Source organism: Natator depressus, chromosome 11, assembly GCF_965152275.1.
Source record: "Natator depressus isolate rNatDep1 chromosome 11, rNatDep2.hap1, whole genome shotgun sequence".
Classification (NCBI taxonomy): Eukaryota; Metazoa; Chordata; order Testudines; family Cheloniidae; genus Natator; species Natator depressus.
The window spans coordinates 77,631,387-77,657,501 of NC_134244.1; the positions used below are offsets into that span (position 1 = coordinate 77,631,387).

Here is a 26,115-nt window from a genome sequence, read left to right on the forward strand (position 1 = left end):
GATGTCATTCTAAGAGCCCTGGTCTAGCTTAGCCACCACTTACCGTGTAGGAGTCGCTGGGCTAGAGTCTCCAGCCTGTGCTCTGCAGGTCAGACTAGATGACCATCGTGGTCTCTTCTGGCCTTGCCTCTGTGACATGCACCCTGTGCGGAGGGCTGCGGAGAGGGGCAGGGAGAAGCCAGGTGTGCCCCGTGCTGGGCGGTCTCCAGCTATATACTCTGCCCCCTTTGTGTGGCTTAGTGGAATGAAGGGAGAAGAACAGGACAGGGAAACTGGTGGTGTGGCCTTATGCCTGTGGTCTCTGGGGCGGAGAGCGGGTCCCGCTGGGGTTGAAACACTGGTACGCCCTACAGCCCAGCCTTTGTTTTCCCACTTCGCCGCTGATGTTTGCTCCCAGAATGCTTTGGGTGTTGAATTTGGTCTGTGTGAGATGAGAACTAGGAGTGGGCCAGCTGGAAAGCTGTCTCCGGGTCTGTGAAACGCCAGCAGGAATCAGTCCTGTCTGCATTGGAGAAGTCAAACGCAGGAGAAAAGGCAGGATCCTTTCCCTCCACTGGAAGTTTAGATGAGGGGTGAGCCACAAAACAGGAACATTTCTGCAAGCTCCCCGTGAGACATGGCGGAAGTGCTGTTGCCTTACATTTGAACACGGAACGCTGACGCCATCCAGTGACTGGACAGGGGTAATGGCTAGAGGTATTTCTCCTGGGCTCTCTTCCAATCCCGTGTGGTACACAGCACCGTTCTGAATTCCCTTATACACACCAGACCTGATCCTGCTGTCCTTCCTCAGGCAAAACTCCCAGGGTGATCAGTTGGCACTTTGCTGGAATAAGGACAGCTGCTTCGGGGCCACCAGCAGCAGCATTTGGTACAAAGTTCAGGGGAAAACCAGGGCTGTTGGCTCACCAGGACACTCAGAGCTTTCTCCTGTCTTTAGTGCACTGTGTATATGCATTTCTGGGGCTAGAATGAGTGTCTTCATGGGTCCCCTTTTAGGGACAAATGTGGCCATTTCCTCCTTCCAAGCCTGCCCTGGCCCTGCCCGGGGGAAGGCTCTGCTGTGGGGTTTTTGTTTCCGGGTGGTTAACGCTGTGTTTTTAAACCCTCTTTACAATGCAGTGTTGCTTAGCAGCACGTATACAAATACTAGCTTGGGCTGTGGAGTCTCCATCCCTGGCAATGTTTAAATCGGGGTTGGGTGTTTGCCCACAAGACCTGCTCTAGTACAAGCAGGAGTTAATTCAGAGCAGTCCTATGGCCTGGGCGATACAGGCAGTCAGGCTAGACGATCACAGCGGTCCCTTCTGACCTTGGGATCTCCGACTCTGTAACTCCCCGTTACTCTTTGTAACCACCTCCAGTAAGCCATGAAGCAAATGTCTATTGTGTCGCTGTCCAGCCTGGAAAGTCGACGGGCCTCACGGGGGGCTGGGCTGCATTGACTGATTAGGGAGTTCTGTTCTCAGGCGTTCAAGCTTCTTCCCCTCTCTGGTCTTGCGCAGGGGACCCCGGCTGTGTCGCGGCTCCCGGAACCTCCCCCGGTCACGTCTCCCCCCACCGCTGGGGAGACAGTGGAGAAAGTGAGCGTGGGCTCTCAGCTGCAAACCAAGCAAATCCAAGTGGAAGGACCCCAGCAAGTTTCTACAGCAGGTAAAACTAGCATTTGCCCCTTTGCCACCCAGCCTGCAGAGACATTAAGCAGGGGCGACAACTGCAAATGACCTGGAGCAAGTAGAAACTAGAAGTGCCACAAACTTGATTAGCTGGCTTGAGACAGGCAAGTGGAGCCACCGTTTTCTGTGGCGTCCCCGAAGCAGGGGCCCTCTGGGGGTCTGGCAGCTCATGCCGGCTGCTTGGGGGGGTGTTCAACGTGCCAGTAGCTAAATCCCTGCAAAGTGGTTGGCTGAAGCTGTGAGCTCCCTCCATGTCACCGTGCTGGTTGGTCGGGGGGCCACAAGAGCAGGTTGGGGGGCTGTCCTACCCAGCACCTCTCAGATACGCCAGGCTGAGCTCCTGGGAGGGACTTCTCCCATGGCCTACCTGCCTTGTCCGCTGTTCTGCTACCAGCGGGCTGGGGCTGACGCAGGGAGCTCAGCTTCCCTCTCTGCGGGGAAGCCCCAACGCTGCGCTCGTGACGTCACGCGTGGTGTGTGCTCCATTTCGCTTTCTGAGGCAGTGCGGCCTGCCTCTTGGAACACATTGGAGCCATTGACAGTTAGTGAGATTGTGCCCAACTCCATTTGGAAAATGGGACCTAGGCTCCTAAATCAGTTAGGCCCAGATTTGGAAGGGTATTCCGTTGTTGCTGCATGCAGCATTGCAAGGCCTAAGTCCTTTGTCTAGAAAGATGGAGAGGTGAACAGCCTGGGGAAAGGGGTCCCCCACCGGGGGTCCCCAGCTGTTCTGCCATCAGGCAGCTGGGGGCAGCAGCTAGCATAGGCGCTGTCTCCGTGGGTGCTCCAGGGCTGGAGCACCCACAGGAAAACAACAGTGGGTGCTTAGTACCCACCAGCAGCCCCCTTATCAGCGCCTCCCACCTGCCGCGGGCATGCAGGAGGCGCTGGGAGGGAGAGGAGCGAGGGCAGGGCACGCTCGGGGCAGGGGTGGAACAGGGCGGGGGCTTGAGGGAAGGGGTGGAGTGGGGGTCAAGCATCCTCCGGGAAAGGACAAAGTCAGTGCCTGTGGCAGTTGGTGCAAGCCCCATTAGTGGGGAAGTGTCGGAGGGCCCCAGACTGCCCAGCCCTCACGCCCGGGTGTCTTCAGCACAACACGCTGTCCCGCACCCCAGCCCTGCCTGAGCAGAGCGGTCAGCACTGGCCAGCCGGACCCTGCATCCTCCCTGTAACCGTATGTGGCTCTTCACTCCAGCCAGGGTTGGTCCAAAAGGTGAAAAGGGGGCCCCGGGAGAGAGAGGTGAACGTGGCCCAAAGGGGGACTCTGGAACCGGCGGGGTTCTAGCAGCCGGCAGCACCAAAGGCGACAAGGTCAGTGGTGGTACCTAGTGCTTCTCTAGCAGCTTCATCCCCGGGCTCCGAAGCACGTTACGAACCTCCCCACCCCACGGCTCCCGCCTGCAGACACACCAGCGCACTCACCCCTTCCTCCTGCCTCAGTGGGAGAGTCCCTGAAGCCCCTGGCCCGCCGAGCACCCCTCGTGTGCAGTGCAGTGGTGGGGCTCAGCGGGGACAGCCTGGCTTTGATCGGGGACCAGAGCAGAGAGCCGGTCGTGACAGTGTCCAGCCCCTGGCTGTGCAGCAGACTGGGCACTGCTGGCGAGGATCTGGCAGTGAGGGGAAGGGGAGATGACAGTAAGCCAGGCAGTAAGGAAGAGCCAACGAAGAAGAGGCCAAGGGCAGGGCTATGACCTGGAACAAGGGGCAAAGGCGCGTGGCAGGGCTTGTCAGGCACAGCTGAACAGTTCCCCCTCCTGCAGCTGGTGATGCTGTGAGGCGCTTCTCACCATCTGCCCGTTCCAGGGCCTTGGTCTGTGTCAGAGCAGGCAGCGAGTCCCTCCCTGCTCCCGGGCTCTGACTGCGGGCCAGCTCTCCGTGTCCTTCAGGCATAGCAGGGCGCCCAGCTGGTGGGAAGCAGCCACGGCATTGGCAGGGCTAGGGCAAGAGAGGCTCTCTTCTCCAGCCAAGCAGCCCAGCCCTGCAAACGCTCGCTCTGGGCAAATCCCAGCGGCTCCCGCGAACGCGTCCCCCGTGTTTAGGGGAGCAGTGTGTGTGCAGAGGCTGTCCCCATGCATTGTCAGATGAGCATGATGGGGACAGCCATGCCTGGTGCCAACAGCTTCCAGGACCCACTGATCTCAGCAGGGTGGCAGGAGCACCCCCGCCACCCCTGCGGCTGGATCGAGCCCCTTCACAACAGCTGTGCGCATGGGGGCAAAGCCGACATCCCTACCTCTCCTGGGGTGGTAATGTCCAGGCTCCAGAGGACTGCATTGCACTGAACTCCCTTGTACGGTGCTGCTCCAGGAAGCAGCTGGCTCAGGTCTAGCCGCGTGTGCGCTGAGGGTGATGTCAGGGGAGCACGCGCTGTGACTTGCCGGGGGTGCAGGGTAAACAAGGATGCCTGTCGATGCAATGATGCTTCACTCTTTTATTCTGCAGGGGGAAAAAGGAGACCTGGGCGTTAAGGTGAGCACGGTGACCACGGGGTGTTGTACAGAAGTGGGGTTACAGGCAGGGGGCCCATGCGCTGTACCGACAGGGGCAGATACTCTCGCTGGTTGGCGTTCTCGCTGGGTGTCGGCCCAGGCCCATGGCATGGCCTTGGGCTGTGCTGTCCACGCTGTTCCCTTGCTGTGGAGACTGACTGGACAAGTCATGTTCCATGTAAGGCCTGGGGGCGAGTGGTGCTGAGAGGCCAGAGCACCTGCTGGCTTCCCAGGCTCAGTGGGCCAGGAAGCCAGGCCCAGATTCGCACAGGAATCCACCGGCCCTCGTTTGCCGAGTCGGACCCTCGGAGGCAATCGCCCAGGACCAAATCCCAGGGGCCTTGCTCAGTTCTCACACATCCCTCACTCCACTGGCTTGGTCCTGGCTTGGCATCTTTGCCTCCCACAAATGTGCGTGTTGAGCGAGTTGCTGTGAGACTGGCCGGCAGGCAGCCCGGGCCACGGCGGGAGAGGGAGAGGGAGCACACACTGATGGCCGCTCGGGGCAGCAGGACCTGGGGGAGGAAAGCTGGGAGTGACGCCAGAGCTGGGCAGAGCACCTGTCTTTCCACAGCAGGTGCCTGGCATGCTGCTGTCTCACAACAGACCTGCTGCCCAAGCTCACAGCTCATAACCCTCCCCGGGCATTCAGGAGCAGACTGGGTCACAGGGATCGCTGTCTGCTGCACTGGAATCACTGGCTTGGCGTGGCCTGTGGCAGTATCCGATACCATAGTGGTGGTGATGGCATTGTCTCAGGAGCAGAGCCTGCTATGTACCACGCCCCTTCCTGGCGTGTCCTGCTCCAAGGAGCCCTTAGGCCAAGATCAGAGGCTGGGGCAGGGAAATCAGCCAGTTCAGCCTCTGGGCGGGCTGGGAGCACTGGTGTCCAGTGTGATCGGCTGCATGTCCCAGGCTGTGGGGCTGCCTGCGTCAGCATGTGTGCGCAGACAGAGCCAAGCCAGGGAATCCCAGAGGTGCGTCGTTCCTTCTCCATGTGGGACTGGCTGAGGGAACTAGGTAGGCATTTTCTATCACCCCTTGGGCCCATGCTGGGCCCAGCCAGCTCTGCCAGGCCAGAGTCTGGCATTTCCAGGGCACAGCATCAGTGCAGAGTGAGGGAGCAGGGAACTCTGGGGATCCTGGCCATAGGCAGTGCCCGGGCCAGGCTGGGGAATGCGGCTGGTGGCTCATGGTTTCCCCTTTCATCCCCAGGGAAGTGCAGGATTTGGGTATCCCGGCTTGAAGGGGCAGAAAGGGGAGCCAGGTGCCCAGGGATCTCCCGGCCCCGCTGGCCCACCTGGGCCCCCTGGCTCTACAGTGCAGCGCCTGGACGGCTCTGTGGTGGAGCAGGTCACTGGGCCTCCAGGACCAACAGGCCCCCCAGGGCTGCCCGGGGAAGACGGCCTCCCTGGCAAGGATGGAGAGCCCGTGAGTAAACCTTCAACCCAGCCAAGCTGGGGGAGCAGGCTGAGGGCTGCTGGGCTCTCTGGGATGGGGGCCAGCAAATGCCTTCCTGCCCCAGGAGATGCCAGCGGAGGGCTATTGGGACCCTGTGGTGCTGACTGCAGAGAGCTCCCTCTGTCCAGCTAGGGCTCTGTCATTCTCCTCCCTGGCCCTCCCCACGCAGCCTGGCCCTTTGCATCCCGGCTATGGGCTGGGTCCCGCTGCATTGCATCTGTCCCCTGCTGCCCAGGACCCTGCCTTCCCCCCGCCTCAGCCTGCTCTGTTCCTCGCTCTGTCCCCATCTCCTCTCCCTCTCCACTGGTCCCACCCGAATGAGATTAGAAAGCTCCCCTTTCTCCTTACCACTCCGTGCCCACAAGCTGCCCCGCGCCTCTGCCTATTTCCTTGCTTCCCTCCCTTGCCTCCCTCCCTGCTCCAGGCCTGCACTTCCCACCACCCCAGTTTCCAGTTGTGCCACCTGCCAGAGCTGCTGGGGCCAGCACAGACCCAGCCACCCTTGGCTGTTTGGTCTTGGAGCTGGGGGTGATCTCGGGTGCTCATCCTCCGTCCCAGATGTGCCATGGAGAGAAGAGGGGCTTCGACATATTCTGAACCAGGCAGCGCGGGTGGGGCTGCTGAGCTGGGGAAAGTGTGGCAGTAGCCGCAGACGCCCGGCAGAGCAGGCCAACGCCCTGGCTGGTGCTGCTGAAACCCTACCAAAGCCCCCAGGGTGCTGGGTGAGAGAGAATGGGGAGTACTCCGAGGAGCCAGGGGGCAGGGCAGGGCAGCGCAGCGCATCCCCCCAGGGCGTGGCCGGGTGGTGAATATCTACCTGTCTCGTTAACACCTCTCCATCTCTGCTGACTCTAGGGTGATCCTGGTGAAGACGGGAAACCTGTAAGTGTCACCGTTTGCTTCCCCCTCGCACTGCCAGTGTGCTGGTGTACGCGTGTGCCACCTGCGGACACTCACGGGACTGGCCACAAGTACTCCTGTTCTCTTAACACGGGATTGGCTGAGTCCCTGCTGTGTAGTGCATGCTTCCTAGTGCTCCATGCATGCTTCGCTACAGGCCTAGCAGGGTGTTACAGGAACACTGCTTAGAATGCACCTGTGCAAAGATCCAGTGCTCTGGGGCGTATTCACAGGACTGGCATGTGTAAGACGTGGGGGGTCACTGTCCCGGTCTGCTCGGCACTGGCAAGGCCTCAGCTGGAGTCCTGGGTCCAGGGCTGGGTGCCACGCGTCAGGAAAGCTGTGGGCAGGTTGGAGAGAGTCCAGAGCACAGCAATAAAAATGAGAAAAGGGTTGGAAACCCTGACCTGTGAGGAAAGCTTAAAGACCTGGGCATGTTCCGTCTTGAGAGGAGAAGACAGAGAGGGGGGACCTGAGAACAGACGTCAAATACATTAAGGGCTGTTACAAAAAGGATGGTGGTCAGTGGTTCTCCACAGCCACTGAAGGCAGGACAAGAAGTAGTGGGCTTTGTCGGCAGCAAGGGAGAGAGAGCTAGAAAGTTTTTCCTAATATCTGACTCTTGGGGTAGGTAAGCTCTGGAACAGGCTTCCAAGGGGGGCTGAGGAATCCCCATCCCTGGAGGTTTTGAAGAACAGGCTGGACAAACAGCTGCATGAGATGGTCTCAGGGGTTTCCTTGGCTGCACTAGATGGCCTCTCGAGGCCCCTTCCAGTCCCGCATTGCTCTGTGTCTGTCGTGTGACAGAGAACTGCCCCCAGTGTACCCTCTGGGATGCAGTAGGCCCTTGGCTCTAGCTCCCCATCAGTCTCTTTATTTCCCTTTGCAGGGTGACGTTGGGCCCCAGGGATTCCCTGGAACTCCCGGAGAGCCTGGCCTCAAGGGGCAGAAGGTGAGTTCCTGGCACACGGGCATGAAGGGAGGGTCTAACTGGCTCTCTCTGGCCCCAGGCGTGACCTCTTTGGAACCACCCTGTTTTGTGTGCCTAATGTACAGTGGAGTAACAGAGAGCCCGTGTTACAAGTTCTGTTGTCTCTTCTGTGTGCTTAGGGTGAGCCCGGAGTCGGTGCAAGAGGACCCCCTGGACTGCCCGGACCGCCCGGGACACCGGGCCTCTCTTCCAAACAGGACAAGCTGGTACGTTCCTGGGGGGCCCTTGGCATTGGGTCCGAGGACCTGGCGCTGACCCTCCTGCTGAGGGGCACAGAGAGCCTGGCTCCTGCCATGGCACTGAGCAGCTGGCAGAGCTGACACTTGCTGTGATGTTAGAATGGCAGTAAGATGGAGCAGCTCCACTCTGCAGTGTGAAGGGTGCTCACGGTTCTCCCTACGCGATGCTTCCTTGTTGGGAAATGCCGATCCCACGAAATCAACCCTTCCACCAGAACTTACCAGTTTCATCAATTTTCAGTGAAAAGTTATGAGTTTATTCCTTTCAGTGAGGTCACAATCTTTTGTTTCAATCTTAGATAATAGAGACATTTTGCCTATTCTGTCATGTCATTGTCTAATATGTCCTGCCATTTATTTTATTTTTAATTTTATTTTTATACTATTTTGTTTTGCTAATTGCAATAGGAAATTACCAGTTACAATAAGAGTGGAGTAAACAAAGGATCATTTACCAAACCAATTATTACCAATACCCATTCCAAAACCAATCACCAATTTATAAAATAAAAGTCTATTATATAGTCATTTATAATATTATATAAAAGTCAGTGCTTTGACTATTGTTGTCCTGTCACATCATATTATATCATATACATTATATGACAGTCAAAAGTTTCACTTTTATAATATATTACAAATGATTCTATACTCTAGCAGAAAAGTTGAGTCAATAAAGTTGAAATGAAACGTTTTGATTAAATGTCATTTCAACTTTTCCTAAATGAAATTTTTGAATTGTGTTCCATGAGAGATTTTGCAATGTCAGTTCTTCACTCGGATTTGGAACCGAAAGAAAACTGGAATTTTGGAATCGGAATCTTGGATTCTGCTATGCGCTCGGCGCTGCCGGAGAAAGCAGGCTGGGCCCCGCAGACGGAGGCGGTGCTCGGCGCTGCCGGAGAAAGCAGGCCGGGCCCCGCAGACGGAGGCGGCGCTCGGCGCTGCCGGAGAAAGCAGGCCGGGCCCCGCAGACGGAGGCTGCAGCAGGGCTCAGGGCTCAACACCTTTTCCATGGGGGATATGGCCCTTACGCAGAGGCCAGCCCAAGGTCTGGGCACCTCCTCAGCCCCGCTCAGGCCTTGCTGTGAGTGGGTTCATACAGCACCTGAGCCTCGTGCTGGGCGTCTGCCTGTGGGGCGTATCTGCCCTCTGTAGTCAGACTGCCCTGCTTTCTGTGGCTGGTGCGGATAAGAAACTGCTCTTCCCCACGTCCAGTCTGACTCCCTCGGCCGCTCCGGAGGTGCTTCCTGCTAGTTCAGCAGCGGGGGCCGAGGTCCAGGCCACAGAACCCTTCACTCCCCAGCACCGCAGAAGCGGGCCGAGTCCCTGCTAGCAATGTGTGCCAGCTCCCCGGTGCCATGGGAGTCACGTCTGTGTCCGTGTGCTTCTCTTCCAGACGTTCATCGACATGGAAGGCTCTGGGTTTGGAGGCGATCTGGAAAGCTTCCGGGTGAGTGTTGAAGCACAGGGAAGGGGGCTGCTCCAGCTGCCTCTTGAAGGCTTCGTTTGCTTAGCCCTGGTGTTGGGTGGTATTCTACAGGCTGCCATGGTGAGTGGCACCAGACGTGGCGTGCCAAGGGACACCAGTCGGCGTCTGGAGATGGTGCCGCAGGCGCGGGAGAACGTGTCCACGTGCAGCCAAACATCCTTTACTCTGTTTCAGGGCCCCCGAGGCCCACCAGGGCCCCCCGGACCTCCTGGGGTGCCCGGCCTGCCAGGAGAGCCAGGAAGATTTGGGATGAACAGCACTGAGCTGCAGGGACCCCCCGGCCTGCCAGGCAGAGCTGGCGTCCCCGGAGCCAAAGGCCTACCAGTAAGTGTGGAGGGGAGCATGGGCTGGGAATGGCGATGTGTTCCAGGGCTGTTCCTCGTGCTTGCTGGCATTAAGGGCAGTGCCCCAGCATTTCCCATGGCAGGGCCAGAGCCAGGGCCTTTCGGCCTTGCTCTGGCTGGAGGTGCCGGAGCATGGGGGGGCACGGGGCACTGCTTCTCGTCGGAATTCGGGGTGAATGGACGCCTTGTGCACACGAACAGCAGCCATACCCAGGCGCTGCCTTTAGCTTGGGTGGTCAGAGGATGTGGGGTGCGGGGCAATAGAGTGGATGGAGACACCCGAGGAAACGTGTCAGCTCTAGGAGTGGGTGACGGCCCGGGGCTGGGGCGTGGCTGGAGAGGAGCCCGGCGGGAGGCGACGGCCCGGCCCGGGGCTGGGGTGTGGCTGGAGAGGAGCTCGGCGTGGCTGGAGAGGAACCCGGTGTGCAGTGACTCTCATCGAAAGCTAAAGCAACTCCCGGGCGTGACAGTCAGTGCGCAGCGTGGTGGCCGTGGTACCACTGAGGGCAGCTGGGCCTTTTCCTATGACATGTAAAGAGTTAATGCAATAAACCAGCATGAAAATGGCAGTTCTGAAATGTATCCTCCAACTGAGATTACCTCTCTAACTTTGCAGGGTCCTGCGGGTCCTCCAGGAGAAAATGGGTCTGCCGGCCAGCCTGGGCTTCGAGGAGAACGGGTACGTGTCCCCTCTTCATGGGTCCTGGGCTGGAACCACAGAGTCTTTGCAGTAACTCGCTGGCTAGGGGCAGGCAAGAGCCTGGGGTAGCTCTGTCCTGCCCCAAGCCCTGCCTGGAGTCAGAACAAGCACCCTTTGCCTTGGCTACTGAAAAGTATGGGATATATCACAATGGTGGCTGGGGGCAGGCCAGGGCATGCGGTCTGTGAGCCGACCGCAGCTGTGTGGTCTTGCTCTGCGTTTGTGCAGCGCCTAACACAAAGGGATCTAGGGCCATGCCTGGCCTTCTAGGCGCTCCAATAGTACACATCATACTGCATCATAAGAAATCCCAGCTCAGGAGCAAGCCTGGCCCACAGCAGGGGTCGGTGGCAAAGTGCTGGAGGGAACTTGCGTGCCCCTGGTGTGCTGAGCGAATGTAACTGACGGACGGAGGGGGCTGGACAGGAGGCATAGCAGGAAACGCAGCTACCAGGGAGTGGAAAATAAAGCAGCCCACACCCCACTCATATGCCCCCACTTCAGCTGGCATCTGCCCAGCACGCCCGCTGCGGATGGCAGCCTGGTGGTAGCCGCTGACTCGGGCTGACATTGGTCCCCGCAGGCTGCCTTGTCCCTGCCCACAGAGTGCAGACCTGCAGCAGGGTACCCCAGCACATGATCACGGCTGACTGGGGACTATGGACGGGGCCTCTGCTCCCAGCGTCCCCTCATGGACAGAGTGTGGGATGTGCGGCCGCAGCGTGGAGCCGGTGTGAGGCTGCTGTGCAAGCCTGCTGCAGTCCTTCACGGCGTGCCACACCTTCGCTGTCCTGGCTGGAGTCTGTGCACTGCCACACGCCCGGCAGGATCCTTTGTGCTCCACGCATGCTGTGCACCGGGGAGCGAGCGCCCCCAGAAATCGGGGATCAGACCTGCGTTTGGTGGGGGAAGCTGTTCTGGTCGCTCTTGCGGCTGTCCTGCGTACCCAGGATCGGATCTTGTGCAGGGCTGTGGTAGCTCTGCTGGGAGAAGCGTACCCAGACTTGTAGCTAAGGCCGTGTGAGGTAATACTGTATCCCCAGCTCTGTGTCAAAAAAGACTCCAAAGAAGTGTGTGAACAGGTAACCCACCACAACTTCCAGCTTACACAGTCCCCCCAGCTGTCCTAGTGTGCCACTGGGCCGGACAGCTCTCCCCTCTGTCCTGGCCTGCAGCACTCTGTCTGACGATTCACTCTCCTTCCCTTCTTGTTCCCAGGGGGACCCAGGTGACCTAGGCCTCCCCGGAGCTCCTGGACCCAAGGTACAGTAACCTCCCCTCCCCCGGAACTGTTCTCTGGCTCTGAGATTACTCTGCCCCTTGTAGTGCAGGAGACTTGGAAACCAGCACCCAGATTCCACTGGGGATCTATCTGCTCTCATTCAATTGCAGGCTGTACCCGGCCAGGGTGGGTGGAAGGGAGAGCTCCTGGCAGGTGTCACAGACAGGCCTGTGACGTGTGGCTAAGTTCAGGAAGAGACGGGAAACGTGACCCGTGATGTGCCGCTCGCACGTCTCCTGAGTGGTGGCCGGCAGCGTGGTGCCGGGGCTCTGCCATCTTGTTGCCAGCTCTGTCACTGAATCGGTTTGTGACGCTGACCAGGAAGCACTCTGTGCTTCACCTTTCCCGCCTGTGAAGGGGGGACCATGCCCCCTTACAGTAAAGAGCTTTCCCATCAATGGCTGCACAGCTTCCAGCGTAGCACCAGGTGTTACATGCTGGCCAGGAGGATACAAGGATACCTCAGACCTCAGCAAGATTGTCAGAGAGCAACGCTCTTTCCCAGCCACGGATCAGCATGGGGGAGGTCTTGGTGCAGGACACTGTCCCATGTATGTCTGCAGTTTGTCTCAGGGCTCGTCACAATCCTGACTGAGCTTACAACGTGACTCGTGGAAATACTTTTTAACTCATATGCTCAGCGCATTCAGTGCAGTCACTGATGTGGGATAAGGCCCCAATCCTGCAAACACTCGCTTGCGTAACTTTACTCTCCTCTTATGAGCAGAATTCCATGCCGCCCTGAGGCTTCGCACGGTCAGGCCTTCCCCGTACCCGCAGGGCGTCCTTCTGACAGTCACTCTTCGGACGTCTGTGCTTTAAACTGAAACGGGACCTTAACTTTATCTAAACTTTAACAAAATTCCATATGGCAAAAGCCATTTGCTTTATGGCTTCTCTGTCAAGCTGCTAGGTCTCTGTCTAACTTCTTCTTCTTGATTTTTATTTTATTCTGAGAACTGCCACAGGCTAGAGCCACCAAGAAAGCCAAAGTGTAGTTTTCCTAATTGGGAAAGGCTATTCCTGCTGATTTTTTGATGGATGTCCCACGCAGAATGAACTCAATGTAATTTTAAAATATTGGGAATTTCAGTGCTGCAAAACTGGCCCTGGCGCTCAAGCGCGTGGAGTTTTAATAGTAGATAGGGGGCCCCGTTAGAAATAGAAATCCAGAATCAAATCCAGGGGATGATCCACATAAGAAGAGGTGTGCTGGCCAACTAGCTTACAGCAGTTGACGTTCCTGAGACAACCATTCCCACGTCGACGAGCGGTGCACAGCGATACTTGAATTGGGAGTGAATACAGTGGATCGGTACCTGCATTTAGGCCATTTACCCTTGGTCAATTCAGTGGCTCCTTCAGTCTCCTGATTACCCACTGTGGGTCCCGTTCCCTGCATGTTCCCCTCTGCCCGCCGCTGGTGTTTTGTTCTGTCCTGCCTTTTTCCTCTGTCCCACTCTCCAGAGCACGCGTATAACTGATGTCATGTCTGGGCTGGGTGAGGGCAGCACGTGCCTGGAAGCACACATGCTCTTCCTGAGGGTCTGTGGGCACAAAACCACTCAAGCCCTTCCGGCTGAGCACCAGGGTGCGGAAGCTGTGGGCTGAGGCTGCAATTCCCCAATGCCCTGGAGCATGCGCTGTGTCCGTTGTGACTCAGTCACAGCAGCGAGACACTGAGGCTTCCTGTTAAACGTGGGCCTGAGTGCTAGAAAGAATCGGGGCCTAGATCTTCAGTTCTCCAGGCCGTGTCCCCAGCTGTTCGGAGCAGGTGAGATGCATCGCTCTGCACAGGGTGGGTATGAGGCCTGGGCTCCACTCACGTGGACGCTGCTCTGGGGAGGTAGTGGGAGGGCCCAGCGTGAGCACGTGGATCCATTGTACTAAACCAAAGCCACTGGGGCCAGCACCCAACTGGTGCACATTGGCATCAAGACGTGAAGTTGACAGAGCTCCATGGATTTACACCAGCCAGGGCAGGAGCCGGCTCCTGGGTTTGAGCTCGTTGCTAGGTCCCGGGTGGAATCTGGGACTGATGTAACAGAAGATAGGAATATGAACTCCTGAGCCCGTTTCCCAGCAAAGGGTCGTTTTGGAAGGCCATGGGGCTGTAACATCTGCTCTGCCACCAGTGCTCATAGGAAATGATTTCTTTTCTCTTATCACTTTTCTCTCTGTCTCCACTCACTCTTTTCCCATCTAATCAGAGCAACCTGCCTCCTATCCCTTCCTACCTGCTAGAGCTGCTTTCTTACTACTCTACATCCCCACCTGTGGGAGAGACCAGGTTCGAGGTAAAGGCTCCGTGCACGCGTGCCGACGGCATGGCTTAGACAGGCGCATGTGTCTCAGAGCTCTCGCTGTCAAAAATAAGAGAATCCTATGGAGGAAAGTCACTTAAATCCAGTTGCTCTGTGTGGTTCTGCATGTCAGGTTATCCATGGCAAATCTGTGCTCTTTGAGCTTGTGTTTGTACGTTGAGTCCAGTGCATCCAAACTCTGCCCAGCCATGTGGGGTGTGGTTGCCTCTCTTAAGCCGGGGGCGAGTGATCACATGTTACCAGTTACACTTTTTATGCTACAAATTTGGTTGGAATTTTTTCCGTGAGATCAGTGGAAGTGTCATGTGTTACTGAATATAAAGAGCTACTGGATTTAAAAGTCTGGAGTCTGGTGGCAGTGTAGGAACCCAAAGTAGTGACAGACTGAGGCAAAGCAAGCCTGAGAAGCATCCGTCCCCTGGGTTAATTGCAGGTCTGGGTTAATTGCAGGTCTCTTTCGTGTATGGTTTATAGGTACTTGTAAAAGCATTTATTCAGTGCAAGCAGGAAAGCATTTGAAATGCTGACCTTTTCTTTATTATTGTCTGAGGAGTTTATAACGTGGATAACGTAGTTCACAATTTCTGTTGAATATTGCTCCTTCCGTATGGTATTTTCATTCTGTATTGCCCAGCGTCTGCATGACCCTTAATGTTCTGATAGAGAGAGGGAAATGTCATGCAAAGTCAAACTTCCGAGTGCAGCGAGTGGCTCTGTCTGACCAACGAGGAAAGCATGAAGTGGGCTGGTCTAAGCCAGGGGCATGCCTCTGAGCTCCCAGGACGTACAGAATTGTACTGGGAGACACAGTGCAGGGTCTCTGCACAAGTAACTTGCAGAGGGATGCTAGCCGTTCCCTTGCTTCCTTGTACGTGTGTGGAGAGGTGCCTTGACTCAGTTCATTGGCTTTCCAGCCGGCAGGCTTTTGAGCAGCATTTCCTAAGAAAGAATTAGGTTGGTAGTTTCATGCACGCACCCTGGGGGACGTTTTCCACACTGCAGAGAGCACTGGTCTTGCGATACGGGGGTGGGACCGCCAGTCGCTGCTCAGGAGAGGAGAATGGGTGCTGCAGGGCAGGGGAAGGGTGCCCCAGCAGAGCAGTGAGGACGCAGAACCTGCCCTCACCGTACCTGGCACTAACTACGGGGGTGGGTTTCTCACCTCCCTGAAAGGTGTGTTCACCTGGAATGTGCCTGCCTCTCTCTCATCAAATCTGCCAGTGTAGGCGGTTCTGGGACTGTCTGGGAAGTGCTGGTAACTGACATGGGTCTCGGATCGCTTGTTTTGTTTGTCTGATTTGCTGCTCAGTCTTGGCTTGTGCTGTGCTTTCGGCTGGGGGGCATAGGGGGAGGGAATGCTCCCCTCCGCTCTGGGCTGTTAGGTCCCATTGCTCTGGCTGCAGCCTCACTGCTCAGGCCATAGCCTGGCTGCGTGACAGGGTTCCTTTTGTTCCCACTTGCAGGGCAGTAAGGGCGAGATGGGGCTGGTGGGAACCCCAGGAGAAACCGGGCTGGCAGGCCTTCCTGGACCTATGGGACCACGAGGACCACCAGGTCCCCCAGGCCCTGCTGGACCTCCTGGGCCAGGCTACGAGGTTGGATTTGTAAGTACCAGCCATGGCTGCTAAGCAGATTGAAATCCTAACACTCGATTCCTGCCATGAGTTAGTGGGCATCCTGCAGGGGGAGCACGTTGCCTCTGTGCTCTGGGGGCCCCACTCGAGGCGTCCTGCAGGGAGCACGTTGCCCATGTGCCCTGGGGGGGCCCACTTGAGGGGGTCCTGTGGGAAGAGCATTGCCCGTGCTCTCTGCAGAGACCCCACCTGGGGCATCCCTTGGGGGCACGTTGCCCGAGTGCTCTGGGGGGGCCCCACCCGGGGCATCCCGTGGGGAGCACGTTGCCAGTGTTCTCTGGGGGGGCCCCACTTGGCAGATCCTGTAGGGGGCACATTGTCTGTGTGCTCTGGGGGGCCAGACTCAGGGTCCCGTGTTGTCCGCCCATTCTGGTGCCTGCATTGGATCCTCCAGTGGGACCCTAATGGGATCCCAGTTCTTGCTTGTAGGACCCCCTTTCTGGGCTGACGTGTGTGCCCAGCCCCCTCACTCTGACCTGCAACCCGCTAGCCAAGTGGCTTTGAGCTGGCAGGCCCTGCAGCAGTGTGGTGGGGCAGAACTCCGGTGTCCCTCCCAGTGTGTGAGGAGCCTTTCCCTTCCCACTGCTCCGGCGGGATACGGGGAGGGGAAAGGCCTGCCCCTGGGGGTTCTGGCTGTGCACAGTAATGGTGCCTCCCGGGCGGCTGCTGTTCTGCTGTCTGAGCGCAGAGGCCTGTGTGCCGTGCCCCGGGTACCACATCCCCCCACTGCTTCGCTGTGTGAAGAAAAGGCCAAGCTGACGGCTAGGTCCTGGGCTCCCGGCTGACACGGCTCCCATTCGCCGTTTGCGTGTCGTGGTTCTGCCTGGCAAAACAGCCTGGCTTCCGTGCTTCTGCCCTCGCTTAGGCCTGGGTGGCGGAGTGAGCCGTGTTTGCATCTCACCGGGTGTTTGTTACCCTAGGGCGACATGGAAGGCTCGGGGATGCCTTTCTTTTCTACCTTTCCTGGAGAACGCGGACCCGAAGGGCTGCAGGTAAGTCCCCCTGGCCGTCAGTTAACCCTGGCTCTCCCTTCCAGAGGATTCTTCCACCCTGCCCAGGAAACCGGGCATTGCTCAGGACGCTAAGCAAGGAAATGACCCCCCCCAAGTCCATGGACTTCATGTCTGCAGCTCGAGCCTGTAGCTGCCAACCCCCTCCCAGACCCTCAGCAGGCCGGCTCGCTAGGCAGCGCCCGCCCGGACCCCCGGCAGGCCCACTCGTCGGGCAGCGCCCGCCCGGACCCATGGCAGGCCAGCTTTTGAGGCAGGGAGTGTGAAGCCAGCAGGGGCAGGTGTTTGCAGAGCGCGGGAGGGGGGATGCTGGGAAAAGCCATCTCCTGCTAGTGCTGGCTGGGAGTGAGCGACAGCGCCCCCAGGGGCAGTGTGTGATCCTGGGGGCTCCGCTGGTGTGCTTCTGTAGCGAAATTATTAACAAACACCGAAGTACCCAGCGGTTCAGGGGCTTCTGAGGGGACACGCGCTCATTCGCCTGATACCGTGTTGTATTTATTCACTGTTCATACAGGGGCCACCAGGAATCCCCGGACTCAAGGTCAGGAGCCATTGGGAATCTGTTTGTACCCGTCTGCCCTAGCAGGACTTGGGCTGTTCAGCCCCAGCCAAGCAGTGCAGTGACACGTGTCCTCTGATGAAAGGGCCAGTCCCTGGGGCTGGTCCAGCTCCCGTCCCTGGGGAGCGCTCTTCTCTGGGGAGTCCCCCTCCTGTGCAGAGTGGGGAACTTTCCCCCGCCCTCCTACGTTCTCCACTCTGGCGTGTGTTACAGACGACCCTGTCCCCTTCTCTAATAGGCATTGACCAGATCACGTAGGAACGCGGAAGTCAGCGGAGAGCCCAGCAGCAGTTAGGATATTATGCCGTTGTCTCAAAAAATCTGAGCAGTAGCCTTTCGGCGTGGTCGATCTGACCAGCGCATGTCTGGTCCGTTCTGAGTGCTGACCGATTCATAGTACATATTACACAGAGTATCGCTGTGCTGCCCCACAATCAGTCTGCAAGGGAGATGCATGGGGAGGAATCCTGGCCCTGCTGAATCAAAGGGAGTTTTGCGATTGAATTCCCTGGAGCCAGGATGTCCCCCCAGGACTTTTCTGTGATATTCGTTATTCCTTTGCCTCCAAGCAGAGTTGTTTATGCTGAGACTGCACCTCTTCCAGCGAGGTGCTGTTTTTGTGCAGGGACAAACCCCACCCCATCCCCAGGAGTGCTCTGAAAGCCTGGGCAGAGGTTCCCAGAGGCACAAAGGGTAGGTAGGGGCCTGGCTCCTGCTGAGTCATTGGAAATTAGCCATCTGACTGCCCTTTGTGCCTTGAGAAATCATCACTTTGTAAGGAAGGACAGTGTTGGTGAGCCATAGCATGGATAAAGGGAGCTTGGCTGTCAGCCCCTTGGCCCCCTCACATGCCTGATCCATGGGGTGGTCTGTGCAACCTCTGAAACATGCATTTCCAGCACACATTTCCCGTGCTACACGCAGGAGAGCTCCTCCTCCTTACTGATTGACTGTTCTTTACCTTCCAGGGGGACACTGGCAGCCCTGGGCTGCCTGGCTTGCCAGGACAAAAGGTAGGATCACTTCATAGAGCTGCAGAAAATCTTCCACCCTGTCGTATGAGTTCTAGCTGGAGGGATGGTGGCTCCAGTCCTGCCCCGCCCAGTCCATGAGGAGACCAGGAGCCAATGCAAGCGTTGGGCAGTACCGTGTTTTAGTGTCCAGACCGTGGGGGTGGGGGTGGTTTTTTTTTTGTGGATTCCGAATGTCAAGACCCTGAGTTCTGAGAATGTGCCTGCTGACCCCTTGTCACTGTTGGGCATTTTGAAAAGTGAGCCCTTGATAGCATGCCCCTCCTGACTGACAAGCCAGGTGACACATGAAACCACTTCTGTTGGATTTCAGTGATTTGTAATGAAAACTTCAGAGGAATACCTTGTTATGGAGCAGGGTTAGCGCCGAGGTACATATGTGATGTCTGCATTAGCAGTATACCTTGCTGGTACGTCCCTCCCCCTCCCCCGCCCCGAACTGAGACGTGATGGTGTACGTAAACGTAGAGAGAGGAGACAGGCTGCTGCATCTGGAAATGGTGACACTGATGCTGCCTTACTTCCTGGCAGCTGGGCGTGCCCGCTCTGCCCAGAGCTGGGCGTGCTGCAGAGCGCTGCGATTCTGCTGTTCGGGAGCACCGGCGTTAGCGCCTGCTGATCCATAGATCTCAGTGTTACTCGAGGCCACAGGCTCGGTTTGGTGGCGAAGGTGCTCGGCCAGGTTTATTGTTAGCAAAGCATGGTCTTAGCGCCCTGTCCAATGGGTCACAGGGACACTAACACATGTCTGCCCGAGACTATCTCTTGAGAATGCGGGATGTTCTTGTACCGTGCTCTCTGGTCAGGAAGGTGCATGCTTGGCGAGCTAATACCTGGTGTGTTACTGTTCTGCTTAGACCAGACCTACTTTGGTTCATATTGTTAACCATGCCTAGGGCTTCAGCAAGGCCTAACACGGAAAGGGTTATAGGACCTGCGATCCATGGAATCCGTGCCAAATAGCGTCTTAGAGCGGTTCACAAAGGATGAGGGTGTCTTGCACCATGTTCCAGGAATAGGATACATACATAGAAACCACCTTCACAAGGTATAGCTACAGCCATGGTAACACAGAATCACTAGACTGGAAGGGCCCTTGAGAGGTCGTCTAGTCCAGTCCCCTGGACTCGTGGCAGGACTAAGTATTATCTAAACCATCCCTGACAGGTGTTTGATAAGAGCAGGTTAGACAATCTCCAATGATGGAGATTCCACAACCTCCCTAGGCAATTTATTCCAGTGTTTAACCACCGTGACAGTTAGGAAGTTTTCCTATTGGCCAGCCTAAACCGCCCTTGCTGCAATTTAAGCCCATTGCTTCTTGTCCTATCCTCGGAGGTTAAGAAGAACAATTCTTCTCCCTCCTCCTTGTAACAACCTTGTATGTACTTGAAAATGTTATCGTGTCCCCACTCAGTCTTCTCTTTTCCAGACTAAACAAACCCCATTTTTTCAATCTTCCCTCATGGGTCATGTTTTCTAGATCTTTAATCATTTTTGTTGCTCTTCTCTGGACTTTCTCCAGTTTGTCCACATCTTTCCTGAAATGTGGCACCCAGAACTGGACACTCCAGTCCAATACTCCAGTTGAGGCATAATCAGCACGGAGTAGAGCGGAAGAATTACTTCTCATGTCTTGCTTACAACAATCCTGCTAATACATCCTAGAATGATGTTCACTTTTTTTGCAACAGTTGTTACACTGTTAACTCATATTTAAGTTGTGGTCCACTATCACCCCCAGATCCCTTTCCGCGGATACTCCTTCCTTTTTGTATGTGTGCAGCTGATTGTTCCTTCTTAAATGGAGTACTTTGCATTTGTCCTTACTAAATTTCATCCTATTTACTTCAGGCCATTTCTCCAGTTTGTCCAGATCATTTTGAATTGTAATCTTATCCTCCAAAGCACTTGCAACCCCTCCCAGCTTGGTATCATCTGCAAACTTTATACGTGTACTCTCTATGCCATTATCTAAATCATTGATGAAGATATTAAATTGATCCATGTGGGGGCCCACTCATTATGCGCTTCCAGGATGACTGTGACCCACTGATAACTACTCTCTGGGAACTTCCAGCCAGTTATGCATCCACCTTATAGTAGCTCCATCCAGGTTGCATTTCCCTAGTTTGTTTATGAGAAGGTCATGCGAGACCATCCTTCACCACCATCCTTCTTGTGAAAACCGAAACAAAGAAGTCATTAAGCACCTCTGCCATTTCCACATTTTCTGTTCTTATTTCCCCTGCGCACGCCCCCCTACCCCCCGGCAATTGAGTAACGGGCCTACCCTGTCCTTGGTCTTCCTCTTGCTTCTAATGTATTTGTAGAATGTTTTCTTGTTACCCTTTATGTCTCTAGCTAGTTTGATCTCGTTTTGTGCCTTGGCCTTTCTAATTTTGTTCCTACATACTTGTGTTATTCGTTTATATTCATCCTTTGTAATTTGACCTAATTTCCACTTTTTGTAGGATTCTTTTTTGATTTTTAGATCATTGAAGATCTCCTGGTAAAGCCAGGGTGGTCTCTTGCCACACAGCCTACCTTTCCTACGCAGTGGGCTAGTTTGCTCTTGTTCCCCAATAAAGTCTCTTTGAGAAACTGCCAACTGTGTTCAGTTGTTTTTCCCCTTAAACTTACTTCCCATGGGATCTTACCTACCAACTCCCTGAGTTTGCTAAAGTCTGCCTTCCTGAAATCCACTGTCTTTATTTTGCTGTTCTCCCTCCTACCATTCCTTAGAATCATGAATTCTATCATTTCACCCAAGCTGCCTTCCACTTTCAAATTCTCAACCAGTTCCTCCGTATTTGTCAAAATCAAATCTAGAACAGCCTCTGCCCTCGTAGCTTTCTCCACCTTCTGAAATAAAAAATGGTCTCCAATACATTCCAAGAACTTGTTGGATAATCTGGGCCCTGCTGTGTTGTTTTCCCAACAGATGTCTGAGTACCTGAAGTCCCTCATCACCACCAAGTCTTGGGCTTTGGCTGATTGTGTTAGTTGTTTAAAAAAAGCCTCACCCACCTCTTCTTCCTGTATAACGCCAGGTAACTGACTGCAGATGGGAGCTGGTGCTCGGGTAGGCTGCAGTCACTCTGAAGGGAGGGAGTTGGAGGCTGGCAAACCCAGAGAGCGGGGAAGCCAGATAGGTAGGAAGAAGCCCAGAGAAACAGCAGCAAGGCATAGGAGTGTACCCAGACCATGGCTGCTTGTTACAGGGTTCCTGGACTAGAACCCAGTGTAGAGGGTGGGCCTGGGTTCCCCAACCAGTCCCTGGGGAGTGGCCAGGATATGGGAGACACCAGCCAGACAGTGGGTCTGAAAAGACTTCGAATTCCCCGGAAGGGGAGGACCTTAGTGACTTGGCCAGAGGCCAAGCCACGAAGAGAAGACTGCTGATCCTGGAGTGAGCAGGGCCACGGAGTGAGACAAGGTGGGGGAAGACACCACTGGAGGGAGAGCGCAAGATTGGCAGAGCTAATTCCCAGGACAGCCAGCAGGAGACGCCACAAACAATGAGTGAACACACGCTTACAAGTGGTGTTCGCCAAATGCCAGAATTTGAACGTAGCTGGCCCAGATGGTTGTATGGCACAGTGTCAAGGGTAGTAGAGACACTGGCAGTGACCAAAAAAAGCATGTACGGGTTGGTATTGGACACTAGCCTTATCTATTCAAAAGTGATTGGCCTACAAGCAAGTTCATGAAAGGTTGACATCAAGAATATTTTATCACAGGAGTTGCTCCTCTTCCAAGCCTCAGGAAGCAGCTGCAGACCGAGGTGTCAACTAGACATACTTCACAAGAAATCACCTGCTCAGTCACTGGCTGTTCCGCAGTTCTTTGGATAGTTCACTGGCCAGCAGGAGGTATCATCAAGGACTTTATGACCAGTTTCAAAGTCTGCCTTGAGCACAAGCTAGCAGCAGGTAATGTGTATCTTGTCTTTGGCCGGTTCCAAGAATTCAGCACAGAGAGGGTCGTAAGATCTAGCAGAGCTACAGAAACAAACGGAAGTGCATCTGTTGAATATAAGCACACAGCTACCTCCTGCAACAAGGTGGTACCCACCTCTTGTGAGCACCCCCTGCCTGGGTGTGCATCTGCACCTCCCTCAGTCTGTGGTGACCTCTGTTGCTGGTTTCTCAGGTGGTTTCAGTGACTCAGCCCTCCAGCCAAGTCTCACACACAGTCTGTGGCCTTTCAACAAAACAAAACCCCTTTAATTAATCACTGTGCTGCTAGGTTCCCTGGCCCACTCCCCCACTCCAGCACCTTCACAAATGCTTCACCCTTACCATAGGGCCAAAGTCCTTTTCTCAGTCCCAGCAGCCAGTGAGGACCTCTCTCTTACTCCCCTGGTCCCTGCCAGCATCTGATCTGTCTGTGGTGCTGCTCCTTTAGCCAGCCCGGAACACAGTCCTCACTCCTCCAACTCCAGGCAGCAACTGTCTGACTCTCACTCTACAGCGCCTTCTAAATGGGTCTGCAGCTCTCTGATTTACTGCTCCCTGCACAGTCTCTCTAGGCCGCTTGGAGGGCTTCTTTGCTGCTCTTTTTCTATGGCGGGTGTGATAGAACCCTGTGGCTTATGCTCAAATAAATTTGTTAGTGTCTAAGGTGCCACAAGTACTCCTTTTCTTTCAGCACACTCTGTCACACCTTCACAGAAAATTATCTTGATGGTTACTGAAAATAAGACGCAGTTGATTGATAAGATTTGTATAGAACTCATTCAAGACAAGAAGTTTAACGACTCGTACTAAAGCACAAGCTAATCGTCACAGGCAGAGACGGCAGCCCGATTGAAATAAACCAGGGAGGTGTGGTGATCAACCGAGAAGATATGGCCATCTCTTACGAGGAGGCCAACAGCATCCTTGTACAACACATGATGATGGTCACGAAAGAGGAACTGGTGGGAATATCCGTGTTATCAGACGACACTGACGTATTTGTCTCGCTCCTGCACCGTTACTGCAAACAGGGTGCAATATCTTTAGTGAGTATGGAACCCCCTCAATCCAAGGGAGAGCTGGACTAGACATCTATGCTACTGATTATTAGGAACAGGCTCACCTTGCACCAGGGCTGTTAGCTTCCCATGCACTCAGGCTGTGATACAGTAGCTAACTAGTATGGCCTTGGCAAAGGCACTGTGTTGAAGATTCTGTGTGCTAGATGCTCCCTCTCTCTGCGGGGTGACATCAGTGCAGCAGAGCCTGGTGTCATCGAACAGGCAACCAAATTCATGGCTGCCTGCTGCAGGCACTCAAATTGTGCCACCACGTCGGACACAGGGCAGAAATCGGGCAGCAAGAATTGGCAAAGGTACCACCAGAGCTCAGCTCCTTACCCTCAACAACCGAAGCATGTAAAGAAAATGGAAAATGAGCACCTCTCCATGCGTGTGTGGGTAAAAATGTTTGGAATCCATTAGGGATGGATCCACCATGACAAGTCTCTCCTTCCAAAAACCGTAGCAGACAGTGCCGTGCTTGCTCTCCGGATAGTTTGAAGTTAAACAAGCGCTCTTGTGAGAGTGATGCACTTTGTAAATCTATGAGATGCGTACACAACCGCGCCAGACTGCCATGGAGCAAGTTCTGTGCAAGGCAGGGAGATCCGGTGTGTAGCAATGACCTGACAAAATCAGCTTTAGCTTTGGGAGATGACAAGCAATGACTCGTATTACTCATCCTGGGGCACTCAGCTGCGGTCTGAATGAGGGAGATCACTAATCATTTAGAATGATTCCAATGTTAAGAATTTGTTTCAAATTATTCTTCTTTTTGAATATATTTATAATGCACTGAATATTTTTCACATTAAAAGAGTGGTTGGTATATCTAATGAAAATCAAGGGCTGCCCCGACTCCCCTCCTCCTGTACGCCTGTGATTCAAATACATAGGTACTGATGGCTGTAGCAAGTGTTAAATACATGCATTTCGTAGATTAGAACTTAATTTTGTATGCAGCAGATCACACTCTTACTGGTTCTGGGGGGACGAGGTGGTGAGATGGAATGACAGGTTGATATTTCAAAATGCTCAACAGTGTCATCGCGCAGATTTGTAAAGTGTGTGGTTTTGTGACACAGAATCCACCCAAAACCCTTGTGTGGATGCTTAGGGGTCTGCCTAGAGCTGGGTGGGGCCCTGTGGCAGCCAGACTCTGGACTGTTGGAATGCGAGTCACACCCCCAAAGACCAGGGCTCTCAGTGCCAAAAGCAAAGTCTCAATGTGCTGTGGTTGTCTGTGTATTCCAGGGGGACCACGGGGCTCCAGGCGTGGATGGGCGCCCAGGGCTGGAAGGTTTCCCAGGACCTCAGGTGAGTGTTGGGATTCCAGCTCCCTGACCCACCCTAACTGCTCTTTGTGGACTCTGGAGTCTCTGTTATTCTCAGAGCCCCTGCCCAGGTGTTTGCAGTGGGGCGATTTCAGCACGCGCTGGTTGCGGATGCAGGGCCTGGATTGTTCTCACTGCTATGTACCATTCAAGTGACACATACCGATGTTCTGCTCCCCAGCGGCAAATGTCAGGTGTCCCTTGCCCTGTCACTGAAGTCCTCACTGCAGACCGATGAAATGCATCTGAGTCGCTCTCCGTCGGCTGAGCAGACCTGCCTGGTGTGTTCACAGCCCGTCCCTGGCCATCGCTTCCCACCCCCGCCCGGTTCCCATCTCTTCCACGCGCTGTCCCTGCCCACACCCCCAGCACTCCAGAGAGTCCCATTCTGCTCTGTGTTTGGCCAGGTTTCCGATTCCTTTTGGTGCCCTGCCCTGCCCCAGGTGCAGAGACTGCACTGGTGTATAAACTCCATTAGCAGATAGATCCTGGGGCGCATCTGCTGTTCTCCTGGGGACAGGACGGGCCATGCCAAGAGGCAGGGGCGTTCTCATCAGCAGAGCTGCAACTCCCGCTAGCCCCAAGGAGGACTGTTTCACCCCATTTTGTTACCTCGTCAGGCTCAGCTCCTCCGTTCCCGGTTCATTCGTGCGGCTCGCCTGTGTGATGGCGCCGTTCCCGCCAGGGCTGTCCCTCGCCGCACGGTCGCTAATGGGGACAGCCTGGTAGCCACAGGAGACGTCCCGGGACATTTGAGCCTGTTCTGTCTCTTTGCTCTCTCTGGACCAGCTCCCCTGCTGTTCCCGTGACGGCGGAGGCAGGACTAGTTTGTCTCTGAAGTGAGCGCTAGACCCTCGTAGGTACCAGAGCCTGCCCCTTCTGCCAGGCTGGCACTTGGCCACTTGACGCCTGGAGTGTGGATTCAGAGGCCACCGTAGCAACGTGAAGATTGTGTGTTGTGTTGTCTCTCTCTCCTGGGCCCGGAGGTGGGCAGCTCTCACCCCCGCTTCTCGTTGCAGGGACCCAAAGGTGACAAGGGCATCCAGGGGGCTAAGGTGAGTACTGTGCTGGGGCACGCTGCTGTTCTCTGGGGAGCACACGGCGCAACCTCCCCCAGCCCCTTGAGCTCTGCTCTGGTTCGGGGGTGGCGTCTGTGTGCGTATTTTGGTCCCTTGTTGATTCTGAACAGTGTCTCATCCCTGCTTGGCTGGCTCCCTTCCCTCCATGCCGGCCCAGCCCACCTTCTGGCCCACCAGCCTCTGGGCTGCTCTGATCGCCAAGCTCTGTCTCCACCCCCAGCTGCTCAGGGCGGGGGGGGGGGGGGGAGGAGGCTAGGATTGGGAACCCAGCCCCATCGGGCTGGAGGGGGTGCAGTTTGGGATCGGGGGCCTGGCGAGGTGGGGGGCGCTGACTGGGTTCATGGGCCTAGCACTATGGGGGCAAGGTGGGGGAGGCATAGTCTGGGCTCGGGGGCCCAGTGAGGCGCGTGGTCTGGGCTCGGGGGCCTGCGCCAACGGTTGTAAGGGGGGGCAGGCTTGGCGGGAGGGCCCTGCAGTTGCGAGAGGGGGCCGTGTGGGCTGAGGTTGGGTGCAGTAGGAAGGAAGCCTGCGCTGAATTGTCTTTCTC

General features: G+C 55.6%; 1 protein-coding gene across 3 annotated transcripts in view; it reads left to right on the plus strand.

Annotated features, from left to right (window-relative positions):
- Nucleotides 1-26,115, plus strand: part of COL18A1 (collagen type XVIII alpha 1 chain) — a 226,338-nt gene that overhangs the window by 175,104 nt on the left and 25,119 nt on the right. For all 3 annotated transcript variants that reach the window (XM_074968203.1, XM_074968201.1, XM_074968202.1), the window contains 17 exons: nt 1,506-1,653; nt 2,872-2,987; nt 4,119-4,145; nt 5,381-5,596; nt 6,482-6,508; nt 7,416-7,478; nt 7,637-7,723; nt 9,156-9,209; nt 9,423-9,572; nt 10,209-10,271; nt 11,511-11,555; nt 15,362-15,502; nt 16,453-16,524; nt 17,057-17,083; nt 18,070-18,114; nt 24,410-24,472; nt 25,509-25,544. In XM_074968203.1, coding sequence (XP_074824304.1) covers nt 1,506-1,653; nt 2,872-2,987; nt 4,119-4,145; nt 5,381-5,596; nt 6,482-6,508; nt 7,416-7,478; nt 7,637-7,723; nt 9,156-9,209; nt 9,423-9,572; nt 10,209-10,271; nt 11,511-11,555; nt 15,362-15,502; nt 16,453-16,524; nt 17,057-17,083; nt 18,070-18,114; nt 24,410-24,472; nt 25,509-25,544 — 1,380 coding nt within the window. The remainder of the gene's footprint in view (nt 1-1,505; nt 1,654-2,871; nt 2,988-4,118; nt 4,146-5,380; nt 5,597-6,481; nt 6,509-7,415; nt 7,479-7,636; nt 7,724-9,155; nt 9,210-9,422; nt 9,573-10,208; nt 10,272-11,510; nt 11,556-15,361; nt 15,503-16,452; nt 16,525-17,056; nt 17,084-18,069; nt 18,115-24,409; nt 24,473-25,508; nt 25,545-26,115) is intronic.